The 14,310-nt window shown below is 39.0% G+C and overlaps 1 protein-coding gene across 26 annotated transcripts in view; it reads right to left on the reverse strand.

Moving 5' to 3' along the window:
• The window catches only part of PDE4DIP (phosphodiesterase 4D interacting protein), a 221,081-nt gene that overhangs the window by 39,636 nt on the left and 167,135 nt on the right, over window positions 1–14,310 (reverse strand). For 24 of the 26 annotated variants that reach the window (XR_013348904.1, XM_077842606.1, XM_077842604.1 and 21 more), the window contains one exon: window positions 4,170–4,258. Coding sequence is in view for 25 of the 26 variants with exons in the window: in XM_077842606.1 (XP_077698732.1) it covers window positions 4,170–4,258 (89 nt within the window). In the remaining variant the exon portion in view is untranslated. Of the gene's footprint in view, window positions 1–2,235; window positions 3,897–4,169; window positions 4,259–9,862; window positions 10,309–14,310 lie in introns of those variants that run through there. The other 2 variants (XM_077842618.1, XM_077842619.1) reach the window with 2 other exon arrangements.

Genomic DNA, 14,310 nt, shown 5'->3' on the forward strand with positions numbered 1-14,310 from the left:
AATTAATTACATGCTTTATAGCTTTATTCAGGTCACAAATATATTGAACAAAACAGGGCCCAGAGCAGCTTAAATGGATCAATGATTGATAAATAGCTGCTTGCACAAAGCTGTAGGGCTTTTGCTTGTAACTGAGCATGGTAAGATCTAGGCTGTATGGGTGGGGTTGATTGATAGCACATATATGCAGGGTGTTTAGTAGCACAGCACTTGAGGTTGCAAAGAAAAAGAAGAAAGATGCATAGACAAAGCTGCTCATTTCCTAGGCATCCCTACAGTTCTGAGCCTGACATTTGTCTCTCTGGTTCTGCTGCTGGGCTCAGTTATTCTGGCCTGTCTCTGTACATACCGCCAAGGACTTGGGACAAAATAAAAGGGACTGGATAAAACCACTTTTGAAAATTTAGGACCTCAAACTCTCATTTAAACTATGTGATGTTACCTTTTAAAATAAACCCTTTCCAACTAACTTAACTAAAATAAACTTTGCATGGGCACCTGGGTGATTCAGTCGGTTAAGTGTCTGCTTTCAACCCAGATCATGATCTTAGAGTCCTAGAATTGAGCTCTGGGGTCGGGCTCCCTGTGCTCAGTGGAGAGTTTGCGTCTCCCACTGTTCCTCCCCACTGCTTGTGCGCACTCTATCAAATGAACAAAATCTTTTAAAAAAATAATCTGGCATCAGTTTCAAATATGGGTGCTTTTATTCTTCTCTAAAACCTAAAGGATCCTTCTGTTTAAAAATAATGTCTCACTTTAATGATAATTGTCTTTTTTTTTAAGTAGGCTCCACACTCATGACCCTGAGATCAACACCTGAACTGACATCAAGACCAGGATGCCTAATTGACTGAGTCACTCAGGTGCCCCAGCAATACCTATCTATCTATTTTTAAAGTGCCTTCTGGATGTATGTTATCTTCTATTGATTTAAATTTACCTTTTCTTTAAAAAGAAAAAATTAAGAACCATGGAATGTCAATACCAGAAGGGGCCTTAAGGTATACTTGGTCTAATTTCCCATTTTAAAATTAAGAAACAGTTATGTGGGCATCTGGGTGGCTCAGTTGGTTGGGTTTCTGCCTTCGGATCAGGTCATGATCCTGGAGCCCCGGGATCAAGCTCCTCGTTGGGCTCTCTGCTCAGTGAAGAGTCTGCTTCTCCCTCTCCCTTTGCCTCTCCTCTTGCTCCTTTTCTTTCTCACTCACACTCTCTCTTTCAAATAAACAAATAAAATCTTAAAAAAGAAAGAAAGAAAGAAAGAAAGAAAGAAAACAGAGCTATGATTTGTTTCCAGGTTAATTTGGGTTCTCATTTCTGCATCAAAGGGAGCTTACTTTGGCTAACTTATTTTTTAAATTGAAATGTAAATGCATGAAAACTGACTCAGAATCTTTTAAATCAGTTTTTCTTTCTTACCTACGCAAAGTTAATATTTCTATATTTTCCCCAAATAAAACCCCAGGGCTTTCAGTATGCATGGTGGTCGTAAGAACCCTCTAGGTCTAGTGTTAATTATATCTCTTACAGGTTCCTCCCCATCTGCCATTTCCTAATTCATCTGTTCTATTGCTTCCATTGTATAATTAAACTTTGTGTACTCTGGGTTTTCTTTTACCCTACAGAAATCTATGTGCACAACTGATCTCGTTTGAATTGAGTTGCTTTGTTTTTACCCATTACAATATGTCTCATAATGTAAATCAGTCCTCACGCAGCATGAGGGCATTAAAAATGATTTTTTTCTCAAGTTCTTCACACTACTTTTTTCTCCTTCTTTGTATTTGAATCTTGATTCTTTTTTTTGAATTTTGATTCTTGATGAACTTTTTTTCCACTACAAAGGTTCAAATGAAGAAAGGCAATGCCTGATTCATTTCACAGGCATTTCCTACTTATTTATTATAGACCTTACATTTGCTTGAGAATGGGATTCTGTGGGAGATACCTCGGGGAAATTACCAACATAGCCAGACCTGAGACTTCCTGATGTAGTCTAAAAATAAGGATGAAGCAACTTGCTTTGGCCAAAAGATAGCTCTTGCCTTGGAAGGAACACAGACTAGGATGTGTTTGTTGGGGGAAGTCTGTGTATGTCTAACGCAGGACGTAGCTCGGTGTCGAATAAAGTGTATTTTCCAAGGACTTAGCAAGCAGGAACTCAGAGCAGAATTGTAAAGGACGATTTCCCCGGGAACCAGCAAACACAGTTTTGAGAATCGGTACACAGAACAGTTATGGCAAAACAAGCTTTATTTATTTGGCAGCAGGAGAGTCATACCCTCAAACTCCAGAAAAGTTGAAGTGAATTTACAATGATTTCATACACCAACGTTCATCCTACCCAAAACTGGAGATTGATTTTCAAGGAAAGATTATGAAAAGAAAATGATGCTTACCCAAGATATTCTTCATCCATCAAGTATGTAAATTTGTCTATCATGAGTCAAAACCTAATCCAAAGGTTAACTAATAATTTATTAAGTATCTCTGCCAAGTAATAGGGTAGACATTGCAAGGGAAATACATATGCCCCAATAAAAAGGTTTATTCCAGGATTGAACTGACCTTCTCAAAATGTTATCTGGTCATTTGCTCCATGCTAAGCTATAGGAAGGAAGGTTAAGGAAGGAACAATTTTACAAGCAGTTTGCCTACAATTGAGAATTAGAGCAGAGGGCTCTTATGACTACACATAGTTTAGATTGTGTCAATCAGAATCAGAATCTGGCTGTCTTCACATCTGTGTCTGTTGTTCACTTTTTCTGAAGCTAATCCTGTCCACAGCAGCAATAACCACCAGTGACTGGCTGACATCTCAATCTAACTCTTAGAATGGACATTTGCTTATCTTACAGATCCCTCTCTTCTCCCCAAAGCTCCTCAGTGACATTAGGAAATGGGAGGCAAAGGGATCTGTCTGGAGGGGCAGTAGTATACATAATTAAAGTCACAAGCACTGGTTAGGAGGACTTAGAAGAAGATATTCAAACAAAAGGAGAAGTTGAACTCATGCAAGAACTTAAGGGAGTGAGGGTCAGATATGGCTAGAGCAACAAAAAGGGGATCTTGATAGAATGTAAAGAAACTGTGTTGAGGACGTGAGGTATCCTAGACAATTAACTACTCATGTCCTCAAGAGCTAAAGATTGTGCCAAGTCCTATGATATTTGAGGAATGATCATGTGGGTTCTTTTTGTTGGGTCTCCCTTTTTCCTTATATGAGAGGTATAGAGGCAGACCCAGAAAGCCTCATTTTCTTAGCAGTTTTCCTAATAACTACAAGGAAGCTATCAATGGAAAAGCCTAGCTATGTCTGCAGAAGGACAGATATCAATGATCCACTTTCTCCTTAATAACTCAGAGACTCACAGGCATGGTCCATCTAGGAGATGTGATTGCTAAATGTCACTGGGCAACATGGAGACACATAGGAGTGCCAGTGAGTGCAATGGGATCACTGTCGGTGACTTAATCTCTGAGGTCCAGGACATTCAACTCTTGAGCTTGAGAACATGCTGGTTACACCTTCACTGATGGCTGGTGGGAACAGTGTTTCAGCCTTGGGTACCAAGTTCTGAGGTTTGATGGGGGCTTGCTCTTGAAGTGTCACCTGCTGGTCACTGATGTGTCACAACCTGGGTGGTCTGTCAGGTTGCCCAACAGACTTCTCTTTTGTGTAACGAGATTTCACCAAGACAGATCCCCGCTTTGGAAGCATTCTGATCCTCTTGGGAGGTTCTCAGAGAGCACTCTCCTGAGCAGGTCTTAGGCCTGCCACCTCCCAAGCAGCCCTCCGATGTCTCCCTGTCTTCTGTGGTGTGTTTCAGATACAAAAACCCAAAAGGGGAACTGTCCATGGTCTTGTTGTAAGTAAAATTCTTCTGAAGCTATAGCTATAGATGGTACATAGAGGCAAAGGTGGGAAGGAGGAGCAGGGGATAGAAGGAGAAAAAAAAAAGGTAGATTGGAGAGAAAAGTGGAGAGTGAAGACAGGGGTTGGCTGGCAAGGTGGCTGGAAGCTCAGGGAGGGCAGAAAGAAGACTGGGAAGTGGTTTTTATAAAAAGATAGCTTCTCACTCTAGGCTCACAAGGGCTGCAGGAGACACCAGACCCCAAAGGGCTATGAGCCTTCCACCCTGGGAACCCAGAACCTGACATGGACTTACTTGCTGGTGATTATGGTGTGCAGCCTCCTCCTCGATGCTGTCCGTGAACTCAGTGCTAGCATCTTCTGTATCTTCCCCTGCAGCTGCACCTGTAAGTGAGTCCAGAAGAGAAAGGTGATTCCCTTCACAGGTGGCTTTCAGAGAGCAGCTAAAATTACACTTTTTGCCATCTGCCTCTGATTTCTTCCTTTCCACATATGCATGATTCCCTAGCCAGGAGGACTGAAGGTGGAACCGGTGTGCCAAATCTGTAGAAAAGCATTTTATCACTGATACTTTCTTACTAATATTGAAGCTTAAGCCTTAAAACATTTGCTGGCTTTGACTGCACAGGCCTCTACCTCAAGGAGTTGGTTGTTAGAGTGGTTACCCCTCTCACCTATTTCTAGATAGCCTGAATTAATCCCTGTCCTGCCAGTCCAGCTATGTAACAACTTTTTTTTGAAACATGGGCCCAGACAGAACATGAGAGACTCCTAGCTCTGGGAAACGAACAAGGGGTGGTAGAAAGGGAGGTGGGCTGGGGGTGGGGGTGACTGGGTGACGGGCACTGAGGGGGGCACTTGATGGGATGAGCACTGGGTGTTATTCTATATGTTGGCAAATCGAACACCAATAAAAAAATAAAAAGCTGGTATATATATATATATAAAAAAAAAAAGAAACATGGGCCCAATATGACTAACCATTTCCCTACCATTGAGTACTGAGAGGATCATTGACTTGCTGGGGATTAAGGTAACCTGCTTTCTCATACTTTTCCATCTCTGGGATCATGGGGTGACAATATCTCTGAAGAACACCCCCCTAGGAGCTATGTGTTCTACAGAAGCTCAGGACTAGTCAAGACTCAAGGCACAAAATGGCTTGGATGTTTCCTAATTCCTTCCTTTAACCTTCCCATCACTCTAAACTCCTGTTCCTTGCATTTTTTGCCTGAGAGGTTTCTTACGCTTCTTTATCCAAGTGGTTTTTTTTTTTTTTTTTTTTTTTTTTTTTTTAGGATTTATTCGTGAGACATATAGAGAGGCAGACACAGGCAGAGGGAGAAGCAGGCTCCATGCAGGAAGCCCAATGTGGGACTCAATCCCGGAACTCCAGGATCACACCCTGAGCCACCCAGGCACCCCAATGTCCAAGTGGGTTTTAAAACATTCTTTCATTCCTTAAAGATGGACACCCTCACCCTAAGACACAAACATCTATGTCTTGCACTAAGGGAGAACTAATAACTGCCATTTGTGGTCTGGGCAAAGGACTGAGACAGTGTGACCAACAGAACTTTCTGCAATTCTATGCATGTGCTGCCCAATACAGTAGACACATATGGCTACTGAGTACTTGAAATAGGCTAGAATGACTGAGGAACTCAATTTTTAAAATTTAAATTAATTTAAATGTAAATTCAACTAGCCACACATGGCTCATGGCTACCATATAGGACAGAACAAAACTAGGGCATTTCTTCCTCTTCACATCTGTTACAGTAAGACTGTTCATCCAATTTTAGATTAAGATCTGTGGCCCACATTATTGATTTCTTCTGAAAATGGAGGAATTCATGATGGTTAATTCACTTTAATACCAAAGAAAATCTACCATGACACTCCCTGGGTCTACAGAACAGGTCTTATAGAACCTGCCCAAGTTAGAGAAGCTTGAGATCTAGTTCTGACCCTGGCCTCAGCAACTAGCCTATTAAAACTCCTCTTCTGACCACTGAGTAACCTGTGCCTGAAAGGAATTAGATGGTTTGTCCAAGTTTACGCAGCTGGTCCTGACAAGAGCTGTGCCAAGAAGTCAAATCTCTGGACTTTCAGACAGAGGCAACTCACTGTTCCTTCTGGTGACAAATCATATCTTTGTTTCTTCCTCCATGACCAAAGAACCTGCTCTTGAGCTCAGACATCCATGGATGAGTAATGAGCATTCACTACCCTCTCTGCAGAGAAGTTGAACAGGGGCAGTTCACACCTTCATTCCATCTCTTGTCATCTGCAAGTTCATGCCAGAGTATTTGCAGTGACTGAGGTCAATCTTATTAAAGTACTAGAAGGTAGTAAGCATACTGCCCTAACAACTTAATCTTATGACTCATTCCACAAATGTTGCATTAACTTTGTTTTTGTTTTGTTTTTTAAAGATTTTATTTATTTATTCATGAGAGACACAGAGAGAGGCAGAGACATAGGCAGAGGGAGAAGCAGTTTCCCTGCGGGGAGCCCGATGCGGGACTTGATCCCCAGACTGGTATCATGACCTGAGCCAAAGGCAGATGCTCAACTGCTGAGCTACCCAGGTGCCTCTTGTTGTATTAACTTTGGACCAAATTCCTGTGTCCTATTCGATAAGGTTCTACCTATGAGGTACCTCAACCACTCAGCATTTTTAGACATTCCCTGGCAGCGTACAAAAGGGATTTCCAAAATCTACTCTTTCAAACTGGCCCCAGAATGATCTCATTTTCAATACTGGTTGTGGAGAGATGGATGAGCACATTCTCTAAGCTTTGGCAACTCACTGAATCCAGGAAGCTAATTCACTTGTGGACTTACATATCTTATTATGCTTATTTTGGAAAATCTTTCCCTGTATAACAGTAGAGATCAGAATCTTTTATTTTTTTCTTGCAAAGAAAATGAATGCCCCACTCAATGTCAGATTAAGAAAACACAGTTTTCACACCGCTTCTCCCCTGAGCTTTGTGCTAGAATAATCCTGTGGTTGAAGTAAGCTCAGCTGTATGAGTTGAACTCATCTCCATTATCATTCTTGGTGACTTGTACAGCCATGCTGCCTCACATCTGAAGATGACTCCTGTGCTAGGTCCTAGGAGTAAAGTAAGGGAGAATTAGAGAAAGTGACTGCCACTGGTCTTGAAGGCTTTTATCTCACACGTTCTGCCCCCTACTTACCTTTGTTGCCTTCCTGATGCCACATTTGCATTTTTAGATAATGTTCTAATTCACTCAGTGACACAATGCCAATGGCTTTGACTTCATCAGGAGTTAAGTGGAGACCAAGTAAGAATGCCTATTTCATCCCAACATTCTACTACATAGGAGGTTTTGCTTTCCTTATTTATTTTTAGCTAGCTTAGTCTGCTGTAGTTCCTTCAGGGGAGCTTCAATAGTTGCTCACCCTTTTATCAATTTTGAATTAGAATGCTGATGGCTGGGGAGCCTGCATGGCTTAGTCTGGGTTTAAGCTCCTGCCTTCAGCTCAGGTCCTGATTTCAGGGTCCTGGGATAGAGCCATGCATTAAGGTTCCCTGCTTCCTCCTCTCCCTCTGCCTGCGGCTTCCCTCTGCTTGTGGTCTATCAAATAAATAAATAAAATCTTAAAAAAAAAAAAGAATGCTCAAGGCTGGTGGTGAGTGGCAGGGCACACTAGAATAAAGTTGAAAAATTTTGTAGAAAATATTGGAATGAGTAAGTTACCCCACATAAAGCCCTGTAAGTTTACAGTAGATACCTTTCTTTCACTATTTTTTTAATCCATGACAAAGTAATTTCTCTTTTGTGAGAGAATACCCTTTTCTAGGTTTTTACAAGGCAACAAAACACCATTTTCCAAACTAATTTGTAATGTTCTAAATTTCTAAAGGTACTATACTTTATAATGGTGTATCTACTGCTTATTATTTTAGATACTCTGAAAAGAGTCTGTCACTTCGAGTTTATTTTTCTCCTTCAGGTTTTATCTCCAGGTTAAGTTTTACATGTTAAACTATAAATTTTAGTAAAGTTTTTTTTTTTTCATTTGAGGCTTTGATGGTGGTTCCCAAATTGTGGTTCTTGCAAATTTCTAGGCTCTGAGCCATATATATAATGGAGGTGGTACCTCAAACTCCCTTTTACATTTAGAAAATTATTTTCTACCAGCTATCTGACTTGATAAAGTACACAGAAATAAAAGCCTCTAAAACACTATAAAAACTTCAGTGAAAATTTAAGTGTTAAGCACATATATTCTTTTAATTACTTGAAACAAAAATTGATAGTTTTGTGAAGATATTTAAATTGAGGATGACAGGACGCCTGGGTGGCTCAGCAGTTGAGCATCTGCCTTTGGTTCAAGGTGTGATCCCGGGCCGGAGATCGAGTCCCACATTGGGCTTCCTGTGAGGAGCCTGCTTCTCCCTCTATGTCTCTGCTTCTCTGTGTCTCTCAGGAATAAACAAAATCTTTAAAGAAAAAAAAATCAAGGATAGCATAGGAACATGAACTCTGGAGCCCAATTGTCTAGGTTCGATTTCTGCTTCTGTCATTAGTTATGTGACATTAGGCAAGCCATAACCTTCCTGTAACTCAGTTTCCTTACTTACTAATTAAGGTTAACAGTGACATCCACTCCATGCAGTTGTAGTGAACTTTGAAGGATTCACTGTATTTGAGGTGCTTAGAACAGTGCTTTGCAAACAGCGTGTACTCAATAAATAGCGCCTTTAAACAATAGTATTATTGTTGGTAAACTTACATGGTCTATGGGCTGAAAAAAAGCAGCCACATAACCTAAATGTAACCAGCAGAAATTTTATACCTAATGTTATAACTGGATGATCTTGATTGATTGAGTCTATCTGTACTTCCTTACTTCTGAGTATGTTTCCCTCAATAGGAGGCTTGAAATAATACTTTCTGGTCTCTGTGCTTCACAGGACAGTTGCCAGTAAAGTAGGATGAATTCTTTTGAACCGGTGTTTTACAAATAGGATTCATCATTATTACATTGTAATTGCCTTAAAACTCCATCATGTATGAATAAACCTTAGAGGAAGTTATATAGTGTTCATTCTTCAGAAACGAGGCCAATGGGGTTACAAGATCATTTTCCCTGAATTCTACTCTACAGTCATTATTGTTTCACCTTTAAACTATTTATTGGGAACACCTGGGTGGCTCAGTGGTTGAGTATCTGCCTTTGGCTCAGGTCGTGATCCCAAGGTCCTGGGATCCAATCCCACATCAGGCTCCCCATAGGGAACCTGCTTCTCCCTCTGCCTACGTCTCTGCCTCTCTCGCTGTGTCTCTCATGAATAAATAAATAAAATCTTTAAAAAAAAATAAACTATTTACATTCAACCAACAGAAAAGGAGTAATATTTCCCATATAGTTACTCAGAACACAGCGGAAGTCATATTTGACTGATTTTGGAAGGAGATTCAAAGAGTGAAAACTGTACAGCAAGAGCCAGTGTGTGATGCCAAGCCCGCAGCTCGTCTTCCCCTCTCGTACCAGAGCCTCACACCAGATCCAAGAGGGCCAGCTCACTCTCATTCTGTAGCATTCTGCCATGTGCTCAATACCAGAACTCTCACATGTTCACATCATGAACCAACTAAAGTACCCCTGACTTAAATATTATGCTATATGACAGAATCAAACAAAAAAGTTCTTGTCAAACTCCGCATCCACTCCTTTTCCTAAAAAAGACCTTAAGATCATGTGTGTGTGTATATATATATATATATATCCTAATATATAGAGAAGTTGTCTATATATATATATATATATATATATATATATATATATATATATATATATAGTCCTCCCTAGGCTTCTGCTGAAAAATAAAATTCTTCACTAGACAGATTCTGATCTTGAAACAAGTAGCTAGGAAAGAAAACTGCTGTCTCTGGTCAAGCCCTTTTATGGTGTATCTTTGTCTTTAGATTGCAACATCTCTTAAGTGGCTTTCCAGCTTGCACTTTATTCAGAAAGCAATTTTCCAGGGATTTGAAATGATGTAATGTCAAGGAATTTTTCCTGCTCACCGCTTCTTTGTTCCCCCCAAAGAGCATAAGCAGCAGGCCTTTCCAGGAATATTTACAGGAATAACACCCCCCAGCATAACAGCTTGCTCCTCAAATCTCCATCCTGTTTGCTACTGTTCTCAAGGAGAACAGTAAGAGGAGAACAGCAAGGAGAACAAGAAAGAGTTTTTAAGATAAAGTAGTTCATTTCACATTTCTGAGGGAAGTGTAATGCTGTTTCTTTAGTCTCACTTCCTTGAGAGAATAATCCAGGTTTCTTCCTCTTCCTTCCTCTAGTTAAATAAATTACAAAAGCATTCACTCATTCCAGAGCGTTAACTTTGCCTTGGATTTTTAGTAGAATGATCAATAGACTGATTCTCCTATAAGGAAACAAACAAAAAAAGACGTGAGCTTTCCCTACTTCTCATAAATCTTTTCAAGAATGAAACCAAATGGTTACTGTTTGGCCTTTGATACTTTTATTGGATCAGTAACAATTTTCTGTCTCTCGACTAAAGTAGCTGAAATTCTAACACTTATGTATTAAAAAGTACACTCTCCATTTCAGCACAAATGTTAACACAGTTTAACACAGCACAGTGCCATGAAGAAATGAATTTCCAGAGGAAAATATACAGCTTATTTCGGTGGGAAAATAGTCCTATAAATAATCTAATGCCAAGTGATTGGATCATTTAACATGTCACTTCCTTCTTCATTTGAATTGCTATGGAATCACTTTACTTTTTCTTGACAGCCCTAGGACCAAAATTTTAAGAAGTGATAAAAGTAAAGCTGCTTTTATTACCAAACTGAATACTTCATGGAAACAGAAATTCATGACTTATATAACATAGTTGTACACACACATACCTCTAAAGTTTACAGATTGAGAGGCTGGTATTTTAGAGCAATGATTTTGATAACTGTAAAAGGAAGCACTACATACTCAAGTTATATACTAAAAGCAAAGCTACATGCATGTGCTAGGAAATTATGAGTTTTTAAAGGGAACACAGAAGCTGATTTAGTTCATCTTCTTAACACCCCTATTCTTCATATTATTTTCCATTGAACATTTTCTTGCTGAACTTTCTATTTTATCCTTCATTTAGCAAAAGGAAAACAGTATGATAAATAAAAAATTGTATTTCTGGAATTTGACTTTAAGCAGCGTAAAGGGAAAGTAATGCAAAAAGAATTAGCACATCACTTTATAAGTTTGATCATTCTTTTCGACATCTGGTAAAATTAGTATTGTCAGCTTTACATGTTGTGTTTCCCTTCCACTTCTCATCCTCTACTCGAAGAAAATTACAATGCAACTTTTTAATTTGGGAAGTTCATCCTGGCTTACGTGATTATACTGAAAGAAGTTGAGGACTTACCTTCTGTCAATACTCAGATTACTTAAAAGCAACATGCCTGTCTTCTAATTATAATGAAGTTGTTTAACAAAGTTATTACTCTAAATGTCTAGTGAGAGGATGTCTTAAATCCATATTCCAAGAAGTTTTAAAACTCAGAAACTTTTAACCTATGGAAATCATTCTGATGTATTGTTTCATTGACTCATTCCTTCTATTTTTTATTACCAGGTTCCCTCCTATATGCTCCATACTCCTAGCTACTCTTTGTAGTACTGATGGTTCTTCGCGACCAAAGTGAGAAGAAAAGGTAAGTTTTAATCTTAAAAGAGAAAATATCCTATATGCTCATGTTCATATCTCACAGGATGTCAGTATCTGAAAAAGAAAGCTAATTTCATTTATTCTACCTCTGTATCATTTCTACAAGGCAAGACAGAAAGTAGACTTTAAGGGTGTGGGTTACTATGATTTCTTCCTAGCTTCTCAGGGTGATTATCACATTTCCCTGCAGGACACTGGCTATAAACCTACAGAATTATTACTGAGGCCCTAGTTGAAGAGGCAACTTGAGTTTTTCAGGGACTTCAAATGTGAAGATTCTATGACTTTTTCATATAAAAAGATCATAAAAGCAGAAAACAATACCTTTATCCTAACAAACAGGAACTAGAGTTTACTAATACTAGCTCAAGGAAAGCAAAAGAACTGAAGTATCATCCCTCTGAGGTTTATAGTCTAAAGGGATGGGACTGTAGGTAAGTCAACTTTTATTTCTCAATGAAAGGAGCAATTGTTAGTATAGTCTGATCTGCTTCTCCTTTCCCTAATCAGAGAATCCTAGATTAAACTTGAAAAGAGACAGAACATGAATTTTCTTGAATTTTGAATCTGTGAACCAAACTTTCCAGAACCAGATAGCAAATTACTATAAATAGGCATAAAAGTGAAAGGTATGTATATATATATATATATATATATATATATATATATATCTGTCCCAGAGGTCACTTAGGTATATAAACTGTGCAAGTAGAATATAATAAAGAACTTTCTAGGAAGCTTTTTGTGGCTAGGATCTAATATCCTGTATAGGTCATGATTTTTTAAATCTTTATAGATCTCTTACTCTATATAGCAACATTGACAAATCTTTTAAAAATCTGATTAAGTAAAGGTAACATTCCTCTATCTGTGGGTTACAGAACAAAATTCATCAGAGTGAGTTCTCTAATAAGATGCCAAATAATCACACAAAACTGTTAAGACTAGCAAGCTCTCAGCAGGTAGCTGTTCGCAAGCTCATTCCAGGACATTAGTAGCAGATTTTAGTTATATCTACGGTATCAGGAGCAACTTCTATTTTTTGCCACAAAATAACTTAATTTTCTAAAACATTTCCCAAGGACCAACTGTAGCATAAGTTAGTCTGTCTCTTCAGGATCCAAATCAGGACCAGGATTCACTTATTTTTTTCCCACTAATCTATTTTGATCATTTTTCAACTGGAAGTTGGGTTTCTCATTATTCAACTAGCTATCTTAATATTTCTAACACTTAGTAACATTTAATATTTTCAAGATACCAATGGAAATTCCTACTTTTAGAAGATGATTGAAGTAGGAGTAGTAATCAGACATTACTGTAATTGCTATAAACCATTAGAATCCAAGAATCATCCATGGTTGAATCTTAACAGAATACTTAGAAAACTTCCTTGGTCTGTTAGCAAAATTAAGGGAAAATACTTCCTAAATGCCTTGTAATCATATGAGAGTAGTCTTTGCTGGGGTGACATTTCTGTAAGTTCAATTACCCGCTTTCTTTTTAGCCTTGTGCAGGAAAAGGTCTCTAAAGATTAGAAGACTAAGAAAGTGATGGTTCTGCTCATACTCCCTATCCCCTTCCTTAAATGACCCCCACCCCAAAGGCCATGAAAACTGGAAAGCATTTCATTAAGGGAAGGTTTATGGCGATCAATCTTCTGCAAAATACTTCATCAGAAAATCCCAGGGAGTTTCTCTAGTAGAACATTTTCTTCCCTGTCCACTTTGGTTTGACTGATGCTCTATCTGTTGTTACATACGTGGCTAAAGTTACAGAAAGTTGCACAGAATTTAGAATGTAAGGCAGCCCATGTCAACACATGAATGTGAAAGAAATTAAATGGTCATGTGAAAAATGAAGGGAAAACAGAAAAAAAAAATCATAGTGCACCCCCTGAGAAAGAGTACTCAGTCACCTTCATGATGCTGGAAAATCAAGCCCTCTTCACCAAATTCCATGTTTTAAAACCTGAAATCTTAGCTTCTAGTCTAGGGAATTTATAACCAGCAGAACTATGAAACCTCATGGTGTTGAACCCACAAAGCTCCTAAATAATCCTGGCTACTTTTCATACTCTTGACATTTAAGCTAGAAATACAATCTCCAGGGCCCCTTCCTTATGCCCGTCACGCTCCCATAAGAAAGCACTGAGACAATATGAACCCAGATTTGTGACATTTCTTGCTGAACTATTCAAACACTTCAAGGCCTGCTAATTACTTATTTTAATGTAGTAATGGTTAAGCACTAAAAACATGAAAAGCCTAGGGCTCCATCTTGTGCCACTACCAAATGAAAAACTAGACGCACTACTTTCCTTTGGCTGCAATAAGCAGTTTGGTGAAATGCTGAATTTAAAGGGGAACATTGCATTTGAAATTATCTTTTTATATAAAGAATCATGCTCTGAAAGACAGGCTGGAAAGCCTCAATCCCTCTTCACCCAATTCCATGTTTAAAAACTGAAATGAGGCGGTAGCCCCGGTGGCGCAGCGGTTTAGCGCCGCCTGCAGCCCAGGGTGTGATCCTGGAGACCCGGGATGGAGTCCCACATTAGGATCCTTGCATGGAGCCTGCTTCTCCCTCTGCCTGTGTCTCTGCCTCTCTCTCTATCTCTGTTTCTCATGAATAAATTAATTAATTAAAAAAATAAAATAAAAATAAAAACTGAAATGAGGGACGCTCGGA

Source organism: Canis aureus, chromosome 12, assembly GCF_053574225.1.
Source record: "Canis aureus isolate CA01 chromosome 12, VMU_Caureus_v.1.0, whole genome shotgun sequence".
Classification (NCBI taxonomy): domain Eukaryota; kingdom Metazoa; phylum Chordata; class Mammalia; order Carnivora; family Canidae; genus Canis; species Canis aureus.